General features: G+C 50.4%; 1 protein-coding gene across 5 annotated transcripts in view; it reads left to right on the top strand.

The window, feature by feature from the left end:
* The first annotated feature begins 6,260 nt into the window (after window positions 1–6,260).
* The window catches only part of PARVB (parvin beta), a 144,333-nt gene continuing 127,914 nt past the window's right edge, over window positions 6,261–22,679 (top strand). Inside the window, exon 1 of one of the 5 annotated variants that reach the window (XM_003317294.7) lies at window positions 6,261–6,462. In XM_003317294.7, the coding sequence (XP_003317342.3) occupies window positions 6,351–6,462 (112 nt within the window). In that variant the 5' untranslated portion in view covers window positions 6,261–6,350. Of the gene's footprint in view, window positions 6,463–7,861; window positions 8,394–21,887; window positions 22,060–22,679 lie in introns of those variants that run through there. The other 4 variants (XM_063808048.1, XM_016939351.4, XM_054675938.2 and 1 more) reach the window with 4 other exon arrangements.

Raw genomic sequence — 22,679 nt, forward strand, 5'->3', positions numbered from 1 at the left:
CAGAATGATGTTGCATGTCACATGTCACACATGTGACATTGTGTGTGCTTCTCCAGACTAGAGGGTCTGTCCCATGCACCAGATTCTCAAAGAGGCCAGAGACCCCTGCCCTAGATGACAGTCTCACCCCAGGATACAGAGAGTACCCAGATCTCTGTTCAGCCCTGCTATGTCACAATCCCACTGAGATGTCAATAACCACATCTCGGCCAGGCACAGTGGCTCACACCTATACTCCCAGCATTTTGGGAGGCTGAGGCAGGTGGATCACCTGAGGTCAGGAGTTTGAGACCAGCCTGGCCAACATGGTGAAACCCTGTCTCTACTAAAAATACAAAAATTAGCTGGGTTTGGTGGTGGGCATCTGTAATCCCAGCTACTTGGGAGGCTGAGGCAGGAGAATCACCTGAACCCAGGAGGCGGAGGTTGCAGTGAGCTGAGGTCTTGCCATTGCACTCCAGCCTGGGCGACAAGAATGAAACTCCATCTCAAACAAACAAACAAAAAACTAACCACATGCTCAATGTTTCTGTGTCTTCCCTGCTGGTTAGTGACATCCAAGGCAGGCCACATGAGTAAGAACCCTCTGAGATCTTCCACCCTTCACTTCCCTAACCTGGAATCCAGTCATTCTCCAGGTTTTGGGGCTCCCAACTCCAAATGTTCATTCCTCTTTGTCCCCCACTTCCATGTGACACTGCCTGGGTGTGTAGCCTCAGCACCCCTTTTGTCGAATTGGTCTCTGGCTCTGGGGTTTCCTCGCTTGGTCCTCCACACTGGGTCAGTTCTCTCAATGGCCACCTCCTTCCTTGCACAAGATCAAGTGCAGACTCCTGACCTGGGTGCTGGAGGGCAGTCCTTTCCATCGCCCCCGTTCTCCTCACCCAGGTTCTCAGGCCACATGGGCGGGCTTGCCATGGTTATGGTTGACTCGTGCGCTGCCCCCATCTTGGTCCATTTGCATTGCTATAAAGGAACGCCTGGAGCTGGTAATTTTTTATTTTTATTATTTATTTAGAGACAAAGTCTCGCTCTTGTCCCCCAGGCTGGAGTGCAATGGCATGATCTTGGCTCACTGCAACCTCCACCTCCAGGTTCAAGCAATTCTCCTGCCTCAGCCTCCCCAGTAGCTGGGATTATAGGCGCCTGCCACCATACCTGGCTAATTTTTGTATTTTTAGTAGAGACAGGGTTCCACCATGTTGGCCAGGCTGGTCTCGAACTCCTGACCTCAGGTGATCTGTCCGCCTCGGCCTCCCAAAGTGCTGGGATTACAGGCGTGAGCCACCACGCCTGGCCTATTTTTATTTTTTTTATTTTTGAGATGGAGTCTTGCTCTGTTGCCCAGGCTGGAGTGCAATGGCATGATCTTGGCTAACTGCAACCTCCGCCTGCCGGGTTCAGGTGATTCTCCTGCCTTAGCCTCCCGAGTAGCTGGGATTACAGGCATGCATCATGACACCCAGATAATTTTTGTATTTTTAGTAGAGACAGGGTTTCACCATGTTGGCCAGTCTAGCCTCAAACTCCTGACATCAGGTGGACTGCTGGCCTCGGCCTCTCAAAGTGCTGGGATTGCAGGCATGAGCCACCGTGCCCGGCTGAAGCTGGTAATTAATAAAGAAAAGAGGTTTCGTCGCTCACGGCTCTGCAGGCTGCACAAGCAGCATGGCACAGCATCTGCACGGGTGAGGGCCGCAGGCTGCTTCTCCTGGCAAAAGGAGCAGTGGAGCCACATGCACAGAGATTACAGGGCAAGAGAGGAAGCAAGAAAGTGCGGGGGACGGCCAGCTCTCAAGGGAGCTAACAGAGTGCAAACTCACTCATTACTATGAGGATGGCACAAAACCATGAGGGATCCTCCCCAGGACCCACACACCCCCCCATCAGGCCCGACCCCCAACACGGGATTGAATTTCAATACGGGGTTTAGATATTTGGAGTCAAATATCCAATACATAGCACTCCCAAAAGATGCTGAAATCCTAATCCCCAGTACTGTGACTGGGGACATTATTTGGAGATAGGGTTGTATGGAAAAATCAAACTGCCTTTCCTCTTCTCTCACACCACAAGTGTCAACACAGAGGACTCCTGTGATGAACGGGCTGAGGATTTCTCCCCGCCAGCAAGTCGGCACTCAGTTCTGCAGTGGCGCCAGCTGGGTGTCCCCCAGTCCAGTTCAATTCCAGCACGGTCCATCTGCAGACAGCACAAGATCCCACAGGGTGAGGGCTCAGTCCCACAAGACAGTCACCACTTTTTTTTTTTTTTTTTTTTTTTGAGGCAGGGTCTGGCTCTGTTGCCCAGGCTGGAGTACAGTGGCATGATCATGGCTCACTGCAACCTCGACCTCCTGGGCTCAAGTGATCCTCCTAGCTCAGCCTCCTGAGTAGCTGGGACCCCAGGCATGTGCCATTACACCCAGCTAATTTTTTATTTTGTACAGAGGGGGTCTTGCCATATTGCCCAGGCTGGTCTCGAATTCTTAGCCTCAAGTGATTCTCTGGCCTCAGTCTCCCATAGTGTTGGGCTCTCAGGCATGAGCCATTGCATCCAGCCACCTGCCCCCACTTCTGATGCCAGTCACAAGCCCCAGCTAGTTCTGCCTGTGCTTCTGACTGGCTATAAATTGAGGTTCTTACCCCGCTCAGGTTTGATTAGCTGGAGTGGCTCATAAAACTCAGGGCAACACTGACATTTTCTGGATGATTACAAAGGGTGTTACAAAGGCTTCTGATGAACACCAGAGGAAGAGACTCGTACGGCAAGGATGGAGGAGGGGCATTAAGCTTCCTTGCCCTCCCCAGGTGTACCACCCTCAGGAACCTCCATGTGTTTAGCTATTTGGAAGCTTCTCCAACTCTGTCCTTTCTTTTTTTTTTTTGAGACTGAGTCTCACTCTGTCGACCAGGCTGGAGTGCAGTGGTGTGATCTCGGCTCACTGCAACCTCCACCTCCTGGGTTCAAGCGATTCTCCTGCCTCAGCCTCCCGAGTAGCTGGGATTACAGACATGCACCACCATACCTGGCTGATTGTTGTATTTTTAGTAGTGACGGGGTTTCACCATGTTGGCCAGGCTGACTCCTCCAACTCCTGACCTCAAGCGATCCACCCACCTTGGCCTCCCAAACTGCTGGGATTATAGACGTGAGCCACCGCACCTGGCCCCCCTTTGGGGTTTTTATGGAGCCTTCATTGGCTAAGCACAATTGAAGCTGGACAACCATGTCGAAGTGTGATTGGACAAAAACAGTATCACTCAACACCATCAGTCAGAGTGGTGAAGCCCCGCAAGGCCTGTCTGTACAGCATTTCTTCCTCCTGGGCAGGAGGCTGGACTCCTCCTGAAATGGGGGTCCCGTGACCCTCAGTCAGACAAGGCAGGTCAGAGAATTTCTCCACGGCCAGCTCCAAGATGGAAAGGTGGGGGAAGATTCAAGTATATTTTCATTTTCTATGGCCTGACTTGGGGAGAAAAAGGAGCAGGTGAAAGGAGGGAAGGAGAAAGAAGGTCAGAAAGAGAGAGAAACTACACCTGAAGCCTGCTTCCAAGGATCCAACATGATAACACAGGACTATCGTTCCCCTTTATTGCTCTGAAGCTGTTTCCACACTGCTTCAGGAACCAAGGAAAAAAGAACAAATATTGTAACAAAAGATCTGCTTATTGCTATAGTCACTGAGGAAATAACAAGGGTGATGGGAATTATGAGCCAGGCATGGTGGAGGAAAACCAATGCATAAATATCATCTCACAGGGTCTTTGCAGATGATGAGGTGAAGATGAATCACCAGGATGGGCTCTAATCCAACATGACTGTGTCCCTGTAAAGTCTAGACTCAGACACACACACACACACACACACACACACACACACACACACACACACAGGGCCTAGTAGAGACGGAGGCAGAGACGGGGCAATGCTTCTACAGGCCGAGGAACACGGAAGATTTGCTGGCAAACCCCAGGAGCCTGGAGAGATGCAGGGAACAGATTTGCCCGTGCAGCCTCCAAATGGAAACGAACCTAGCCTATACCTTGATTTGGATTTCTGGCCTCCTGCTGAAATCCTAATCCCCAGTACACAGGGGTATTACAAGGACATTACAGCCCACTCTGGTGACCTCATCTTCACTTGATCATCTGCAAAGACCCTTGTGAGATGATGATATTTATCAATTGGTTTTCCTCCACCGTGCCTGCCTCATAATTCCCATAGACCTTGTTATTTCTCTCCAAACTGTGAGAGAAGACGTTTCTGTTGTTCTGAGCCCTCCAGCTCGTGGAACTTTGTGCTGGCAGCCCCAAGACACCCCAGTGTCCTCTCCCTGTCTCTTCCGCCTGGTGGGTCTTCTCCTCCTTTACTGAAAGGAAAAGGGCATTTGATCCTTGTTCCAGGTCAAATGTCCCTTCCCTGCAAGCCTCCTCTGCCCGCAGCACTTCTCCCCCACCCCATCCACATGGTCCCTGTCCCTCCTCCATGCTGGCCACGCTACATGGCCACTGTGACCTGTGCCCACGTTCTCCTTGACCACAAACTCCTGGAGGACAAAGCTCTGTGCCCTTGGTCTTCACGCCCCTGGCTGAGGACTGGGCCTGGCACCAACTTGACCAACAGAAGCATTTACTGCACTGGGGGGACTGGGGGGCAGCCAGCACAAAGGGAGACAGAAAAACCATCTCAACCCACACACCCAGAGCTGAACCCACTTCTCCCCAGGTGCCGTCCTCTGCTGAGTGATCCACCATGGCCTGGCAGGACACCCAGCCTTCACTCCTCCTACTTCTTCTTCTTTTTTTTTTTTTTGAGACAGAGTCTCGCTCTGTCACCCAGGCTGGAGTGAAGTAGCATGATCTCTGCCCACTGCAACTTCCACCTCCCGAGTTCAAGCGATCCTTGTGCCTCAGCCTCCCAAGTAGCAGGGATTACAGGCATCCACCACCATGCCCCGCTAATTTTTGTATTTTTAGTAGAGATGGGGTTTCACCATGTTGGCCAGGCTGGTCTTGAACTCTTGACCTCAGGTGATCTGCCTGCTTTGGCCTCCCAAAGTGTTGGGATTACAGGTGCGAGCCACTGCACCTGGCCTACTCCTCCTACTTCTTCAAGGCTGGGGCTTCTGGCTGTGAGCATCTCAGAAATCTGTTTGCTTTTCTCCTAAGTCACCGTCCCCCTGCCTGTGCCTTCTCTGTCTCCAGCACCTGCTGAGCAGCCATCAGCCAGAGGCAACATCTGTGACATCACAGCTCAAAGCCCTGCCTGGGTATCTAGGCTGGGCATGGTGGCTCACACCTATAATCCCAGCACTTTGGGAGGCCGAGGCAGGCGGATCACCTGAGGTCAGGAGTTCGAGACCAGCCTGGCCAACATGGCAAAACCGCATCTCTACTAAAAATACAAAAATTACCCGGTCGTGGTGGCGTGCACCTGTAATCCCAGCTACTCAGGAGGCTGAGACAGGAGAATCGCTTTAACTCAGGAGGTGGAGGTTGCAGTGAGCCGAGATTGTGCCACTGCACTCCAGCCTGGGCAACAAAGCAAGACTACGTCTAAAAAAATAAAATAAAATAAAACAAAACAAAATAAAATAAAATAAAATAAAATAAAAATAGCCCTGTCTGGCAGTCCTCGGGATGAAGCCGTTTCCTCTGCTTCCAACACATGCGAGGCCTGCCTCCCCTCCTCTCCCCTCCCTGGCACCCCACACTGTCCCCAGGGCCTGCTCTTCTGCTCACCTCATGGTACCGGCCTGCAAGCCATTTCCTGGGGCCTCCCCGTCGCCTCTTCCAGAAACAACTCCTGGAACTCCCCTTGGAGGTCAGGCCAATGACCTGTGCCCCGCATTGCCCTCCATCCTCTAAGCTTCCCGTGGGTAGGGACAATTCCCAGTTCAGAAGGGCTCCCCCTGCCCCGGGCCTGGCTCTTGGCAGAAGCTTCACAACAGACCGGCCACGTTCGTGTGACCTGATTCTCTCCGGCTTTCAGGACGTCCTGAGGCTGCACCCACGTGGCAATGGTGTCTGTCGCGCTGTCCCCTGGATCCGGCACCACTAGCGGAGCCGAGCAGAGCCCAGGGCTCCAACGCGTGGGGAAAAGGCTGCGCCGCTCCCGGGGTGGCCCCACGCCCCTTCTCTGAGCTTGAGCGGCGGCGCGGGACGGGGACGGCTCTGCCTGGGACCAGCAGGCCTCGGGCATCCGGGACGCCGGGGCCGCGCTCCAGGCCAGGGGCGGGGGCGGGAGCGGGGCGGGGGCCGGCGGCGGGGCCGCGCCCTCGGCCACTCCCCGGGGCGACCGGGCGGCTCCACACGCGCTGCGCCCGCCGCCGGCCCCACGCGCGGCCCATGTCCTCCGCGCCGCGCTCGCCCACCCCGCGGCCCCGCAGGATGAAGAAGGACGAGTCGTTCCTGGGCAAGCTGGGCGGCACCCTGGCCAGGAAGCGGAGGGCGCGCGAGGGTGAGTGCGCGCCCGCGCCCGCCGACCCCCTGGGGACCTGCCCGGTGGTGCTCGCCCTCGGCCACGGAGCCCCACGAGGCCGCCCCCGCCCCCCCCCCGCGCACCCTGCCCGGCCCACGCGGCTGCGCGACCTTCGGGACAGGCCAGGCCTTTGACCCAGGACCCGTAAACACCGGCTGGGACCTGGCGCGTGGGGCCGCGGTGGCCTCTGGAGTCTGCCAAACGCGCGTGCGGGCGCCTGCGCGGCGGGGACCTCGGGCCACCGTGCGGGGCCCGCGCCTGCTCTGCCTGCCGGGTGTTCAGCTCCTCCCTGGGCCAGCGGCATCGCCAGCCGCGCGGGGTGACCGTTCATTCCATGAGCAGTGACGCTCACGTGTGCAGGGCACTCTGGGCAGACACGGCCTGGGGGACCCACTACTGGGTGTTGCGCGGGCGCCCTGCAGGGTGCGGGGCTCAGGGCGTGCAGGGCTGAGGCCTGGGAGGCCTGCGAGCAAGAATTGCAGAGATCCCATTAAAAAATTTTTTTTTTAAATTTTTTACTGCGTGTGCTCACGAAACACTACCAACCTCGTACGTTTTAAAGATTGTTAGAGTTGCAAGGGATAGTCTGGTGTCTTTAAGTGTACCGCTTGCCCAGGGCCTCCTGGGAGATACATTCTGGAATTTTCTGCTTGGGTGGGGAGGTTCTGCCCCGGGACCATGCCCTATGGTGAGATTTCGGATTGGTGAGAGGTGAGGGGAGCTGCTGTGGAAAGGCAGATGGAGAAAGGCCGGCCTCAGGTGGGTCCCCGGGAAGGAGCCCTCCCATAGCGGGTATGCAGTACGGTTTCCTTAAACCACCTGGGCCTGACATATCCCCTGGGAACTCTTCCTGTGCCTCCAGGGATTAGTGTACCCCGGGATGCAGGTCCCCCATTCATTTCTTCCCTGGCACTCTTGTATTCCTAGGGATGTGTGTGCTCCGGGAAGACATATGACAGATTTGCCTCTAGGCATGTGTGTGCCCCCATGCACCTGCTCCCCAGGATTTTTGTACAGTGCAGGGAACGCTTGGTTCCCCAGACATTTTCTCCCAGGGATGCCTGTGCCCCCAGGGATGCGTGTCTTCCCACCCGTGATCCTGTTCCAAGAGGGCAGGGTCTTGTCCCCTTCAGTAGGTCTCCTGGCAGATAGATCACTCTTCTCTCAAGCCTTACACTGGAGGACCCACTGTAGCTTGTATTGGTCGGTGTTTGTCACGTCTCCTAAATGACATGATTAGTGGCTGTCACCCTTCTCTCTATCATCCCCACTGTTCTTCCATGCAGTCATCAGCACCCTCAACAGAAATCATTTCGGTTCCTCTTTATGGCTTGCAACGATTATAGACGCAAGTGACGCTCCCCTCCCAATTCAGCCCACAGCCTGTGGAGCGCCCGCCATGGGCCAGGTGCTGCTCAGACCCCAGGAAGAAAAGAGCGGGGGCGGGGTGCTTGCTTTCGTGGAACGGGGAATGAATACATAGACAACTGGCGCTGTGATGACGTGCCCCGGAGCACATAGAACAGGGCGATCAGAGCCAGGGGAGGCCTCTGAGGAGGGGACACTTGAGTGGAGGCCAGAAGGAACCAGAGGAAAAAGTCTTTCATAGAATGGCAAGGAACCGGAATGTTCTGGGCTATTGCAGCTTTTTCTAGGTGCCGTTTATGCTCTCGGAATAGGAAGAACACACACCCAAAGTAATGGACTGGGCCCAAATTCCAAAGTACGCAGTGCTTCTCCTCCTTGCCTGTATGAATTGATGTGTGTCTAGAAAATTCAGGCCCAGCCTGGTTTAATTCAAATGCACCAAGAATTCCGGTAGCAGGAAGCATCCTGTGCTGAATAGAACGGGCGTGGAGGCAGGAGGAGGAGCAGGACGCCGGGCACTGCTGATGCTGCTTTCGCTGGGGGTGAGCTGGGCGCCCTGCCTCGGTTCTCAGGGTTGGGGTGCCTGGCAAACAGAGGGCCACAAACCCTCCTTGGATCCAGGCACAGGAATTGAGGGACAGGCTGGATTGGGAAGGGTTTAGCGGCTTCTGTGTGGTCTCCTGGGAAGTGGAGGAGTCAGGATAATGAGGGCTTGAATAATTGAGAGTCGCTGGTATTTCTGCAAGCCCATTTGCCTTGGCAACATGCGCTTCTGCCACTCCAGGGTGGAGCAGCCCCTGGCCCTGACTTTGGGCCGTCAGAACTATGCTCGGTTGCCTACCAGGGAGTGACAGGGCGCTTGGGAGGTTTCCACGACCCTGCCTGCTGCACCGTCGGCTTCATTTCCTCCTTTGTTAGAAAGTTGAGGGTGGATTTGGGAGAACGGATGTGGCTCCGACATGTTCCTGAGTTGAGGACTCTAAGGGAGGAGGGGGAAGCTGGGGGAGGGGGCGGGCTCATCGGTGAGGTTGCAGATTCAGGCAGGGGTGTGACAAGGCACGGAGGGACTTTTGGGAGGGATGGTTGGGATGAGTGACGTGGCCTGTTCCAGAGGAGAGGGGTTAGGAAATGTGGGGCCCTGGGGTTTGGAGGAAGCAGTGCAGGAAGTGTCTGAGAATGAGCTTCACGGCGGGCGTGATTAAGGCTGATGTGCTACGGGAGGCGTGTCACGTGGTGGCCTGGGTCAGAAAAGGGAACTGTGACGAACTGTGGGCATTCGGAAAATGGAAAGGAACGCCGGAAGCCCCCAGGGCTCCCCACAGAAGCTCTGGGGACGTGAAAGGACAGCGTGTTTCAAACTTGGGTTCAGCTTTACTGGGGCTTGGAGGAGCCCGTGTGGAGAGAAGACCAACAACACACAGGGTTCCCCACTGTGACCATGTGATGAGAGGCCCCATAGGTCCAGTGGGCCAGGATGGAGGTCGGGGACAGCCCAGCTGCTGCTGGAAGTCCTCAGAGGCGGCCGGCCGGCCCTGGCCAGTGTGGAAGAGGTCGGGTGGAGTGCTCCACACTTTTGCCACAAGAGGCCTGTTCTGTGCTGCGCCAGGCCCTGGACCTCAGGCGCCACTGCCCAGTGGCCAGGGTCAGGTTTCTCAGAGACAGCTGAAGCCAGCAGGGTGAGAGCAGCCAGTCTGGAGGTTCTGTCCCTCTTTTCTGAGCAACACATTCAGGAAGTTTCTATCCCCTGATTACCTTAAAAAAATATGTATGTGTGGGCCAGGCGAGGTGGCTCACGCCTGTAATCCCAGCACTCTGGGAGGCCGAGGTGGGTGGATCACCTGAGGTCGGGAATTCGAGACCAGCCTGGTCAACATGGTGAAACCCCATCTCCAGTAAAAACACAAAAATTAGCCGGGCGTGGTGGCGTGTGCCTGTAATCCCAGCTACTTGGGAAGCTGAGGCAGGAGAATCGCTTGAACCTGGGAGGTAGAGGTTGCAGTGAGCTGAGATTGCCTCACTGTGCTGCAGGCTGGTCAACAGAGTGAGACTCCATATCAAATAGAAAAAAAACCATATATATATATATATGCATGTGTGTGTATATGTATTCACATATATATTGACGTATATTTTTAAAGCAGTTTTAGGTTTACAGCGAAATCTAGCAAAGAATACAAAGTGTCCCCACCTATCCCTTCTCACCTCCATCAGTGCCCCCCGGCTGTGTGGTAGAGTCGTGAGCCAACATTGAGACATCATTATCTCCGCAAGCTCATAGTTTACATTAGGGGTCGCTCTTGCCGTTGGACGTTCTGTGGCTCTGGATGGATGTAGAGTGACATGGACCCACCATTACAGTCACCTCTGGAGCAGTGTCACTGACCCCAGAATCCTCTTTCTGCTGCCTATGCATCCCTCCGTTTCCCCAAATCCCTGGCAACCGCGGATCGTTTTTTTTGTTTTTTTGGTTTTGGTTTTTGTTTTTTTTTTACTGTATCTGTGTTTTTGCCTTTTCCAGACTATCGTATAGTTGTGATCATAAAGTGTACAGTAGCGTTTTCAGATTGGCTTCTTCCACTCAGTCATATACATTGAAGGCCCTTCCATGTCTTCTCAGGGCTTGGTAGCTCATTCCTTTTTCGACTGAATAATATTCCGTTGTCTGGATGTGCCAGTTTGTTGATCCATTCACCTGCTGAAGGACATCTTGGTTGCTTCCAAGTTTTGGCAGTTATGAATAAAGCTGCTGTGTACATCCACGTGTAGGTTTTTGTGTGGAGATAAGGTTTTAATTCATTTGAGCTCAATTGCTGGATCGTATGGTAAGAGTGTGTCTCGTTTTGGAAGAAACTGCCAAACTCTCTTCCAAAGTGGCTGTGCCACTTTTATTCACCGGCGGCAAACGAGAGTCCTGGCTGCTCTGCATCCTCACCAGTATTTGGTGGTGTCAGTGTTCTGGATTTCAGAATTCTGTTAGGTGTATTGTGGCGTCTTGTTGCTGTTTCAATTCGCATTTCCCTGATGAGGTATGAAGTGGAGCATCTCTTCAGATGCTTATTTGCCATCTGTGTATCTTCTTCAGTGAAGTGTCTATTAAGGTCATTGGCTCATTTGTATTTTATTTATTTTTATTTTTATTTTATTTTTGAGATAGGGTCTCACTGTAGCCCAGGCTGGAGTGCAGTGGCACGATCCTGGCTCACTGCAGCCTCAATCTCCTGGGGCTCAAGTGATCCTCATGCCTCAGCTTCTGGAGTAGTTGGGACTACAGGCACATACCACCATGCCCAGCTAATTTTTGTTATTTTTTGTAGAGATGGGGTCTCGCTATGTTACCCAGGCTGCTCTCAAACTCCTGGACTCAGGAGATCCACCTGCCTTGGCCTCCCAAACTGCTAGGATTACATGCGTGAGCCACAGTGCCCGGCCTTGGCCTATTTTTAAATCTGCTCGTTTGTTTCCTTACTGTTGAGTTGGAAGTGTTCTTCATATATTTTGGATACAAGTCCTGTGTTTTGCAAATATTTTCTCCCAGCCAGCGGCTTGTCTTCCCTGTCTCTTGATCCTGATATCTCCTAAGCATTTGATGTAGAATTAATGATTAATGAGCAAGATATTGAGACCTCATCAACTAGATCTAAAGAAATCACTAGGCCAGACACATAATCCCAGCACTTTGGGAGGCTGAGGCGGGTGGATCACCTAAGGCCAGGAGTTTGAGACCAGCCTGGCCAACGTGGGGAAACCCGGTCTCTACTAAAAATAGAAAAATTAGCCAGGCGTGGTGGCTCACGCCTGTAATCCCAGCACTTTGGGAGGCTGAAGCGGCAGATCACCTGAGGTCAGGTGTTTGAGACCAGCCTGGCCAACGTGGTGAAACCCCGTCTTTACTAAAAATACAAAAATTAGCTGGGCGTGGTGGCACACACCTGTAATCCCAGCTACTCAGGAGGCTGATGCAGGAGAATCACTCAAACCCGGGAAGCAGAGGTTGCAGTGAGCTGAGATCGAGCCACTGCACTCCAGCCTGGGAGACAAAGCGAGACTCTGCCTCAAAAAAAAAAAAAGAAAGAAAAGAAATCACTAGGTAGCTGCGACATTGAACTGAAGGTTGAAAGTATTAAGTTTCTTTGTGGACTTTAAATAACCTTCAGGAGAGAAATCTCAAACCTCTAAACCAGTAACCGAGAATTTCCTTCAGGGCATCCATCTTTTACACGGAGCAATCAGTTGTGTAGATGATGGGTTGCCCCAAAACACTAAGACGCACCAGTGAAGGGAGGGGAGCTGTGGCAGGGGGGCCTGCACTGCCCCCGCCTTTCCCCCCAGCAACGCCTGGGCTGGGAGCTGGGGGTGGGTGAGACCCTGGCTCAGGCCCCACTCAGGATAGTTTGAGGGACAGGCAGATGGGGGGACTGAGCCGTGGGGGTCTCACCATCCAGACTTGGGGTTTTGGGCCTCCCTGGAGGAAGTGGTCCTAGCTGAATGTCTAGGATGGATGGAAATTAGCCCAGGGAGGGGGAGGGGGATCCTGAGGAGACCCCCAGGCAGGCTCCCAGTGGCTGAGCCACGGTGCAGCCTGTGGGCTGTGGCCAGCCCTGGTCGGGGGCGGGAGAGGTGAGCAGCCCTGGCGTCCCACAAGCACAGGAACTTGGAACCCTTGCTGGGGCTTGGCAGGGGTGGCCGATTTCAGTGGGGCTTTGGGGAGTGGGGAATGGACGGAATGGGGGAACGGCGGGGAGGCAGGCTGGCAGGAATGTGGCACGGGGCACAGGCAGTGCCCCGAGGAGGCGGCGTGGGTGGGCGCAGGCGTGGCTGTGATTTCCACGCTGTTTTCTAGCGGGCTGCAGCCCCTCTGATGCTGAAATGAAAGAGGACCCAGATCCTTGTTTGTAGGAGGGGTGGGAAAGGATTTGCAAGGAGTGTCGTCTCTTTTGGTCGATTTTTCAGACTTCTTCTCGTTTCCAGGCCCTCTGTGCTCACGTGACCCCTCTGATAGCGTCAGGGCCCGTAGAAAAGTGGCTGTGGCATGTTGGGAAGGCCAGCGGGCCTCCTAGCCAACGAAAAGGGGGAGTGGCTGGTCCGAAGTTGGGGGATATAGACAGGTGAGGGACCAGGGCCATAGTCACTGTGGTTTCTACGGGGAAGAGGGGATGGTGGAGTCCTATTTGGAGCTGTTGTGTTGTGAGGCTCTTTACAGACCCTGCCAACAAAGAGAAAGACAATTCCACACTGTTCTCTCTAAACCCAAACCTCCTTCGAGCAGAGGCCGTCTCCGTTTGGGGATGGACAGCTGTTGGTCCAAGAAGGAAAGACACAGTGAGGTCACCGCGACGCTGCCCGGCACCTTCATGGGAAACGCTCCTCAGGGTGGTGAGTGGAACTCCCTGGAGACCATTTTCCAGTGAGGGCCTGTCTCTTTCCTCTTGGGCTGAGAGGAAGTGGGTGGTTCAGCTACATTTCCTTTGATTATTATTCTGACTATAATCTTCAAACCCTACATTTCTCATTGTGTGTTCCGCCCATGCATTCTGTTGTCCGGGGCAGCAAAGTCGACCTGCACCACGTGGGTGTTTTTGTTTTCTTTTGTTTTGTTTTGTTTTCTTGAAGGCCTACTAAGAGCTGTCGGAAACTCTGCTTCTGTAGAAAAGGTAAAGGCACTGCTTGGCCACAAGTGATGACTCTTCCCTGCCTTTCGGGGCTTGGGGAGGAAGGGCAGGTTCTCGGTGGTTCTCCTAGCACCTTGGTTACAAACCTCCCAGCAGAGTCAGATCACCTTGGCAACCCCACACTCATCAAAGGGACTCTGCCTTGATTCCCTCCCCACCGCTGTGGAATTAATATTGATTGCACATCCTGAAATTGCTTACCCTCGCGCTCCCTGTCCAGTCGTCAGAATAATTAAGGGGTGTTTATTGGATGTAAGTGGGTTCATCCCTGCTGCGAGTATGGATTTTAAGTGCTCCGTTGGATTGATTCCTCCCTGCTGTGGTTGGCACAGGGCAGGTACCTTTACCGAGCTGTTTTCTTCTTTTCGAATATGCGGTTCCATCACATAAAAGACATACCCTATGAAAATGTCTCTGCCTTAGCTGTACATGTTACACTTTAGGTTTCAGGTGAAAAATTGGTTTATCTCCTAATATGTTTGCTATTTGTTACATCACATAGAGGCTGCAAAACAGATTAATAAGCTTTGGAGGATATTATAAGCATACGTTGGCCCAATGGTATTAATTTGCTTATCCATACTAATTGCTGTCTTGGTAAAAGAAGGCGGACACAATGCAATCAATCCTAGAAGTGTTCTGTGGCTTTGCATCTTTGAGATACCTCAGGCTGACATATTCAAATGAGAGCCTTCTCTCTGGTTACAAGAAAAAAATGGAATGAGCAGCAGTTTTGGCCTCGTCCAGTCTCTAGGGCTCCCAGCATCTGGGTAGTAACATGATCAGCCCTGGGAAACCAGCGGAGTCTTTTACCCCCTCTGATGTTCTAAGAGTGTCTGGGCCGTGGGGACTGAACGCACCCTTTGAGGCTATGTGTGTTAAAGTTTGGGGGCCCATTTCTTCATTTCTAATATGGGGCAGTATGGGCAGATCCCAGCTCTGCGTTTCTGAGCTGCTGAGTTTGTCCTGGTTCTGAGAATGCCCGTCGCGGTGGTGCAGTCCGCCTCCTTGCACTGGATCTGTTGCTCCTTCTCTCTAAGCCTCTGTTCCTGATGGTCCCTTGTGGAGCAAAGCAGCACTTGTGGTGTAAGGAAGGAAGGCCTCATCAGCAATTGAGTGAGCGCTCAGTCAGAATTCGTTATGGATGAATGTGGATGACTGGAGGCATTGACGCAGACACCAGAGTCCAGAGCTGGTACGTGGTACAGCAGAAGTGGCAAGTCAGCTCAGTTTAGGACAAGTACCTAACCCTGTGTTGAGAAGGATTCTGTGGCTGAGTCTGGGCTTAGGGAAAAAGAATGCTGGGACCAGTCAGCCACACTACCAGTGTGTATGGAGGGTTAGTTGCTGACTGGCTGTCACTCCCAGAACAGAAGCCTTTTCCAGCTCTAGTGCTGTGTCATTTCAGCAGCACTGGCTGCTTTATTCCCATTGAGTGCCGTGCAACAGCTAGTTGGCTGTTGGTAACAAAAGTTGTGTGAATCCTTTAAGATATTGCAGTGAGAATGTTGGTATCTTAACTCTTCCCCTAGCTGTCTGTGGCTAGGAAGCATCTCCAGTACTATTTTTTTTTTCTTGAGACAGAGTCCTGCTCTGTTGCCTAGGCTGGACTGCAGTGGCATGATCTCGGCTCCCTGCAGCCTCTGCCTCCTGGGTTCAAGCGAGCACATCCAGCTAATTTTTTATATTTTTAGTAAAGACAGGATTTCATCATGTTGGCCAGGCTGATCTCAAACTCCTGACCTCAACTGATCCGCCCACCTCGGCCTCCCAAAGTGCTGGGATTACAGGAGTGAGCCACCACTCCCGGCCCCCAATACTTTTTTGAGATGTACTTGGCTGAGTAACTGTTTAGTGTGTGCAGAGAAGCAGGTGTTTCTCAGCTGGAATTCCTTGTACCCAGAAATGTGAGGGCAACTCAAATGGGCACCAGGAGGCATTTTTGCCTTCCTCACCAGCCTACGGCATCAGAGAACATTTGGCAGTCTCTGAGTGGGAGTTCTTTACGCTTGCCTGATAGTAGTTGGAGGCCTGCTCCTTTAAGCTTTGCCACTTGAAGTGATGAGCTTGGTTTTGGCCTTTGAACCTTTACCTGCCAGCCACCCACAATCAGTCGGTAATGTTGGTTTCCCCAAGCGACGCCATCTTAGAATTTCTTTGCTTGTTCTCTTACAAAGTCATGCATTATTATACTTGTTTTCATTTGAAAAATTACAGTTCCACAGGATCTAGACTTGAATGTTAAGCTATTAAAAAGTTAAAGAGGGAGCGAAAATGTTAGCACTCCTAGGGCCTGCGTATGTTGCTTGCTCAAATCCAGACACTCCTGGAAGCAGCTGTCTCAGCGGAGCCCTGTCTGCCCTTGTTGTTTTCTGCTTCTCAAGTTACTTCAGACTCCAGGGAACTAGAACTGACCAGGCCCCACTTTAAACATGTGGATGGAGTGCCCCTGACAAGGCTGGAGAAAGGGGGAGGTCCGGGGTGGGGCCTCATGCGCATATGGTATTCAGAGTTTATTTTTGCTATAAATGGAATTTGAAGAATATATATATATATATGTGAACATACAAATAAAAATATATAAAGAATATATGTATAAAGAATATAAAGAATAATTTTAGAATTCATTGCATTGTGTCTGCATTCTTTTACTGCAACAGCAATTATAATTATAATTATATATAATTATATATAAAGAATATATATATTCTTTATAAATATATATTTGAGATGGGTGTCTTTATACATATATATGTTTGAGATGGGGGTCTTTATACATACATATGTTTGAGATGGGGGTCTTTATACATATATATGTTTGAGATGGGGGTCTTTGTACATATATATGTTTGAGATGGGGGTCTTTATACATATATATGTTTGAGATGGGGGTCTTTATACATATATATCTTTGAGATGAGGGTCTTTATACATATATATTTGAGATGGGGGTCTTTATACATATATATATGTTTGAGATGGGGGTCTTGCTGTGTTGCCCAGGCTGGAGTGCAATGGCTGTTCACAGGCCAGATCATCAGACACTGTAGCCTTGAACTCCTGGCCTCAAGGGATCCTCCTGCCTTAGCCTCCTGAGTAGCTGAAACAATAGGTGCACACCACCATGCCCAGCTCTTGAGAAGCATCTGGCCCATAGCTTAATTTGAAGTGTCTTCATCCCTGTCTTTTTTCTTTTTGTTTTAAAATTAATAGAATTGACCCTTGAACAGCACAGGGCGAAAGAGGCACTGACCCCCATGCAGTCAGAAATCCACGTGTAACTTTTTTTTTTTTTTTTTTTTTTTTGAGACGGAGTTTCGCTCTTGTCACCTAGGCTGGAGTGCAGTGGTGCAATCTTGGCTCACTGCAACCCCTGCCTCCCAGGTTCAAGGGATTCTCCTGCCTCAGCTTCCCGAGTAGCTGGGATTACAGGCGTACACCACCACACCCAGCTAATTTTTGTATTATTAGTAGAGACAGAGTTTCACCATGTTGGCCAGGCTGGTCTCAAACTCCTGGCCTCAGGTGATCCGCTCACCTCAGCCTTCCAAAGTACTGGTATTACAGGCATGAACCACTGCACCCGGCCACCATGTGTAACTTTTGACTCCCACAAAACTTAACTAGTGATAGCCTGCTGTTGACTGGAAGCCTCACTGATAACATAAACAATTAACAATATTTTGTATGTTCTATGCATTATGTACCGTATTCTTACTACAAAGTGAGCCTGAGGAAAGAAAATGTTATTAGGAAAATCATAAAGAAGAGAATATGCATTTATAGTACTGTGCTGTGTTTATTGATGCTGCACGTTTACAACATGTGTTTACAAGATGAATGCTCTGAAGTGGCCGGCAACTGCAGCTGCAGACCTCACCCTACCATACAACATCTCAAGCTATCCAGCTTCTTGGAATGTCAGGCTTTTGTTTTTTTCTTTTTTCTTTTTTTTTTTTTTTTTGAGACGGAGTCTCGCTCTGTTGCCCAGGCTGGAGTGCAATGGCGTGATCTCAGCTCACTGCACCCTCCGCCTCCCGGGTTCAAGCGATTCTCCTGCCTCAGCCTCCCAAGGAGCTGGGATTACAGGCATGTGCCACCATGCCCGACTGATTTTTTTGTATTTTTAGTAGAAATGGGGTTTCACCGTGTTAGCCAGGATGGTCTCGATCTCCTGACCTTGTGATCCGCCTGCCTCAGCCTCCCAAAGTGCTGGGATTACGGGTGTGAGCCACCGCGCCCGTCCGTCAAGGCTTCTCGGGAGCACTTACAGCAACACAAGTGGCGCTTTGTATGAGTCCCATAGTGTTATTCAGGGTTTACGATATCGCACTAAACATGATGAAAAATACGTGGGAACCCAAACAGATCACTTTTTTTTTTTTTACTATGATGTAGAATTTACTGGAGCGGTGAACTGCTCAAGGGGAGATAATTAACATCAAATAATGTTCTAAGCAATGCAATAGCAACAGGAGGCGGCTACTATTACAGTGGTGCAGTATGGACTGCAGTTAATTTTATGCAGTTATTATTGAATACTGCATCTTGGCTGGGTGCAGTGGCTCACGCCTGTAATCCCAGCACTTTGGGAGGCCGAGGCGGGTGGATCACTTAAGGTCAGGAGTTCGACACCAGCCTGGCCAAATGTTGAAACCTTGTCTCTACTAAAAAGATAAAAATTAACCAGGCGTGGTGGTTGGCACCTGTAATCCCAGCTACCCAGGAAGCTGAGGCAGGAGAATCACTTGAACCCAGGAGGCAGACGTTGCAGTGAGCCAAAATCATGCCACTGCACTCCAGCCTGGGTGACAGAATGAGACTGTCTCAAAAAAAAAAAAAATAATAATAAATAAAATAAATACAATAAAATAAATACATAAGTACTGCATCTTTACATTTGTTTACATTTCTCTCAACTGTGAACACAGTCTGTGTGTGTGTGTAAGTTTTGATACATCTTAACTTTTTATAGTAGATTTGTATGTATTTTATGGTGGTAAATGATAAAACAGACGAGTATCTACATATATTTTATGCATTTGTCATGTATGTAACTTTTTCTTAATTTTTTAAAATATTTCTGGGCTACGTGGTTTGCAGTTTTTTTCAAATTGTCACAAATCTCCAAAAAATTTTCCAATATGTTTATTGGAAAAAATCTGCATGTAAGTGGACTCATATAATTCAAACCTGTGTTTTTCAAGAGTCAACTGTAATGTCTTTCAAAGTAAAATCTAAATGAGTTTATACTTGATATTTATAAGTTTAATAGAAGGAGTGCAGTGGCTCATGCCTGTAATCCCAGTACTCTGCGAGGCTGAGATGGGAGGATCATTTGAGCTCAGGAGTTCAAGACCAGCCTGGGCAACATAGAGAGAACCCCTTTTTATTAAAAATTAAAAAAAAAAAATCAATCAGGTGTGGTGGTGCACGTCTGTGGTCCCAGCTACTTGGGAGGCTCAGGTGGGAGGCTCACTTGAGCCCAGGAGATCAGGGCTGCAGTGAACCATGATTGCGCCACTGCACTGCAGCTATGTGACAGAGTGAGGCCCTCTATCAAAATAATAATCATAATAAAGATAATCTGAGAAGTGAGGGTAAAAGTTAAAGGAAGATTAAAAACAAAAAAAAATGCTTATAATCCCAGTACTTTGGGAGGCCAAGGCAGGAGGATCGCTTGAGCCCAGGAGTTTGAGACTAGCCTGGGCAATATAGTGAGACCTCGTCTCTGCAAAAGAAAACAAAACAACAACAAAAAAAGAAAAAACAGCTGAGCATGGTGGCACATGCCTGTAGTCCCAGCCTGGCCAACATGGTGAAACCTTGTCTCTACCAAAAATACAAAAATTAGCCAGGCATGGTGGCTTTTGCTTGTAGTCCCAGCTACTCGGGAGGCTGAGGTGGGAGGATCACTTGAGCCTGGGAGGTGGAGGTTGCGGTGAGCTGAGATCGTGCCACTTTGCTCCAGCCTGGATGACAGACTGAGACCCTGTCTCAAAAAAACAAAAACAAAAACAAATCAGAATGGAGCTTATAATAATCACACCGTAGCTAAGACTCGGGCACTGCTGATGTCCCAGGTGCTGTGCTAGATGCTTCCTGCATTATTACCTTGTTTACTCCTCACACCAAGCTGGGAAGTCGGTGTTATGTGGTTATTCCCATTTTGCAGATGGGCAAACACAGGCTCAGAGAGGATCGAGGTCATCCTGCCAGCAGGTGAGATTTAACTCCAGGCAGTGTGGCTCTTCATTGCCGCTGACCCTGCTTAAACTGGAAGAATGATTCAGATGGGAGTCATCTTCCCAGCTGGCTCCTAGTAAGCTGATATCATTCCTGGCATTTAAGCTGCACCCAGCCCCAGTGTTAGGAAGATGCGCTAGAGGAGACACATTAGATCCTTTTTGTGCTGAATGAACTTGTTGGTGTTTATAAGAAGACAGAAACCTAGTGGCTTCATGCTACTCCAGGACCAAGTCCAGATTCTCGCCAGCCATCCAGCACCTGTCCAGCCCAGCCCAGCTCCAGCTCCAGCTCCCAGGTCTTCTCCCTTGGCCTGGCCATGGGGTCTTCGTTTGCTTTCTGTGGGTCCCATGATCTTCCTTGGCTGAAAGCCCTCACGTCCCCTGTTCTCTCTGATCTGACAACTCTCTGCCCTGTTGACTTAAATGTTGCACCTCCAGCACGGTGGGGGCCCCTCTTTGCCCATTGGTACCATCATGTCCCTGCATTCCTGTTTCAGGTTGTTGGCCCAGTTCCTGTCTTCCTGGGGTGTGGTGTGTTCCCATTTCACTGGGAGATAATGATGACCATTTACAGTGATCTTTGTGTATTTGCCCAGCAAGCAAGAGGCAGTCTAGTGTAGTGGTTAGGGTGACTGCTCTTGAGGCCAGACTGCATGGGCTTGAACTGATCTTTCTGGGCCCTGGAGCTGTGACCCTGGGGAAGGTACTTCCCCACCCTGTGCCTCAGTTTCTTCTTCTGTAAAGCCTACTTAACTCGTAGGGTCATTAGAGAATTGAGTGAGTTATTAAATGAAATGATGTACTTAAAACTGGACCTGGGGCCGGGCGTGGTGGCTCATACCTGTAATCCCAGCACTTTGGAAGGCTAAGGTAGGCAGATCACTTGAAGTCAGGAGTTCAAGACCAGCTTGGCTAACATGGCAAAACCCCATCTCTACTAAAAAATACAAAAATTAGCTGGGCGTGATGGTGCACTCCTGTAATCCCAGCTACTCAGGAGGCTGAGGCAGGAGAATAGCTTGAACCCAGGAGGTGGACGTTGCAGTGAGCTGAGATCACGCCACCGCACTCCAGCCTGGGCGACAGAGTGAGACTCCGTCTCAAAAACCAAAAAAAACGAAAAACAAAAAACAAAAAAGCTGGACCTGGTCAAGCCATCGAGTGGGAGAAAATGTTTGCAAAACACATGTTTGATAAAAGTCTGGGGTCCAGGAGATGGAGAGAACTTCCGCAACTCAAGAATAAAAACACAGTCAACGCAGTAAAAGAATAGATAGATAAAGGGTTGGAACAGACACGTCACCAAAGAAGATTGACAGATAGCCAATATGCATCTGGAAAAGCGCTCCCCGTCACCAGCCACCTGGGAAATGCACATGAGAAGAACAGGGAATGCCCCGCAGACCCATGGGAAAGGCTGGAAGATGTGGTGAAAATAGGACAGCTGCTACTCACTCAGGCTGGAGGGATGTGCAGTGGTGTGGCCCCTCAGGAAATCAGCTTGGTAGTTTCTTTTAAAATCAAGTAACCATCCTTCCTATGACCCAGCAATTCCAGTAAATCTTAGATAGATTTGCTCAACAGAAGTAGGAATCTATGGCTGAGCACAGTGGCTCATTCCTGTAATCCCAGCACTCTGGGAGGCTGAGGCGGACAGATCACCTGAGCTCAGGAGTTCAAGACCAGTCTGGCCAACATGGCGAAACCTAAAAATATAAAAATTTGCTGGACGTGGTGGTGCATGCCTGTAATCCCAGCTACTTGGGAGGCTGAGGCAGGAGAATCACTTGAACCCGGGAGGTGGAGGTTGCAGTGGGAGTCAATATCGTGCCACTGCACTCCAGCCTAAGCAACAGAGTGATACTCTGTCAAAAAGAAAAAAAAAAAAAAAAAAAGTAGGAATCTGTAAGAAGACTCTTGTACAGGAATGTTCATAGCAGCTTCATTCATAAGAGCTGGTACTTGGAAACAGCTTGGGGACCATCAGTAGGTGAATGGATACACGGACAGCAGTAATTGACAGGACGGAATGATCCTGGGCAGTGTCAAGGAACAAGGTGCCGGTACAGGAAATCACCCGAGACTCTCAAAACCACTATGCTGAGCAAACCAAGACAGACCAAAAGAGTACACACTGTGTGATTTCATTTCATTTCATTTTTTTCAAAGATGAGATCTCACTCTGATGCCCAGGCTGAAGTGCAGTGGTGCAGTCATAGCTCACTGCAGCCTCGAACTCCTGGCCTCCAGTGATCCTTCTGCCTCAGCCTCCCGAGGAGCGAGGACCACAGGTGTGTACCACTACACCCCGCTAATTTCACTTTTACAATGTTCTACAGCAGACAGAGCTAATCTGTGGTGGTTGCCTCTGGGACTGTGGGCAGGAGTTGCTTGGGGAGGAGCAGGAGGGATTTTCTGTTGTTATGAAAATATTCTTTACAGTGAGAGTGGTTTGAGATACGCAGGTGCAGCATTTGTCAAAACTCTGCATGTGTACTTTAAATTTGTGCATTTCATGGCATGTACCTTTTAACTCCAAGGAAATAAAAGAACTATAAATAAATACTGAACTCTAATTAGTGATGTGTGTGCTTAGAGGGAAAAGTACTGATGTCTGCAACTGACTTTGAAATGTGTTAAAAAAAGATGATATGGTAGACTGAATAGTAGTACCAAAAATGTCTATATTCCAATACCTGGAAACTGAGAATATGTTCTCTTATGTGGTCAAAGGGAATTTGCAGGTGTGATTAAGTTAAGAACCTTGAGATGGGATTAGCCTGGGTTATTTGGGTGGGCCCAGCGTGATTACCAGGGTCCTTATGAGAAGGAGGCAGGAGGGTCAGAGTCAGAGAGAAGTGACGATGGAGGTGGAAGTTGCAATGATGTGGGGCCAGGAGCCAAGGAATGT

This window comes from Pan troglodytes, chromosome 23, assembly GCF_028858775.2.
Source record: "Pan troglodytes isolate AG18354 chromosome 23, NHGRI_mPanTro3-v2.0_pri, whole genome shotgun sequence".
NCBI classification, from domain to species: domain Eukaryota; kingdom Metazoa; phylum Chordata; class Mammalia; order Primates; family Hominidae; genus Pan; species Pan troglodytes.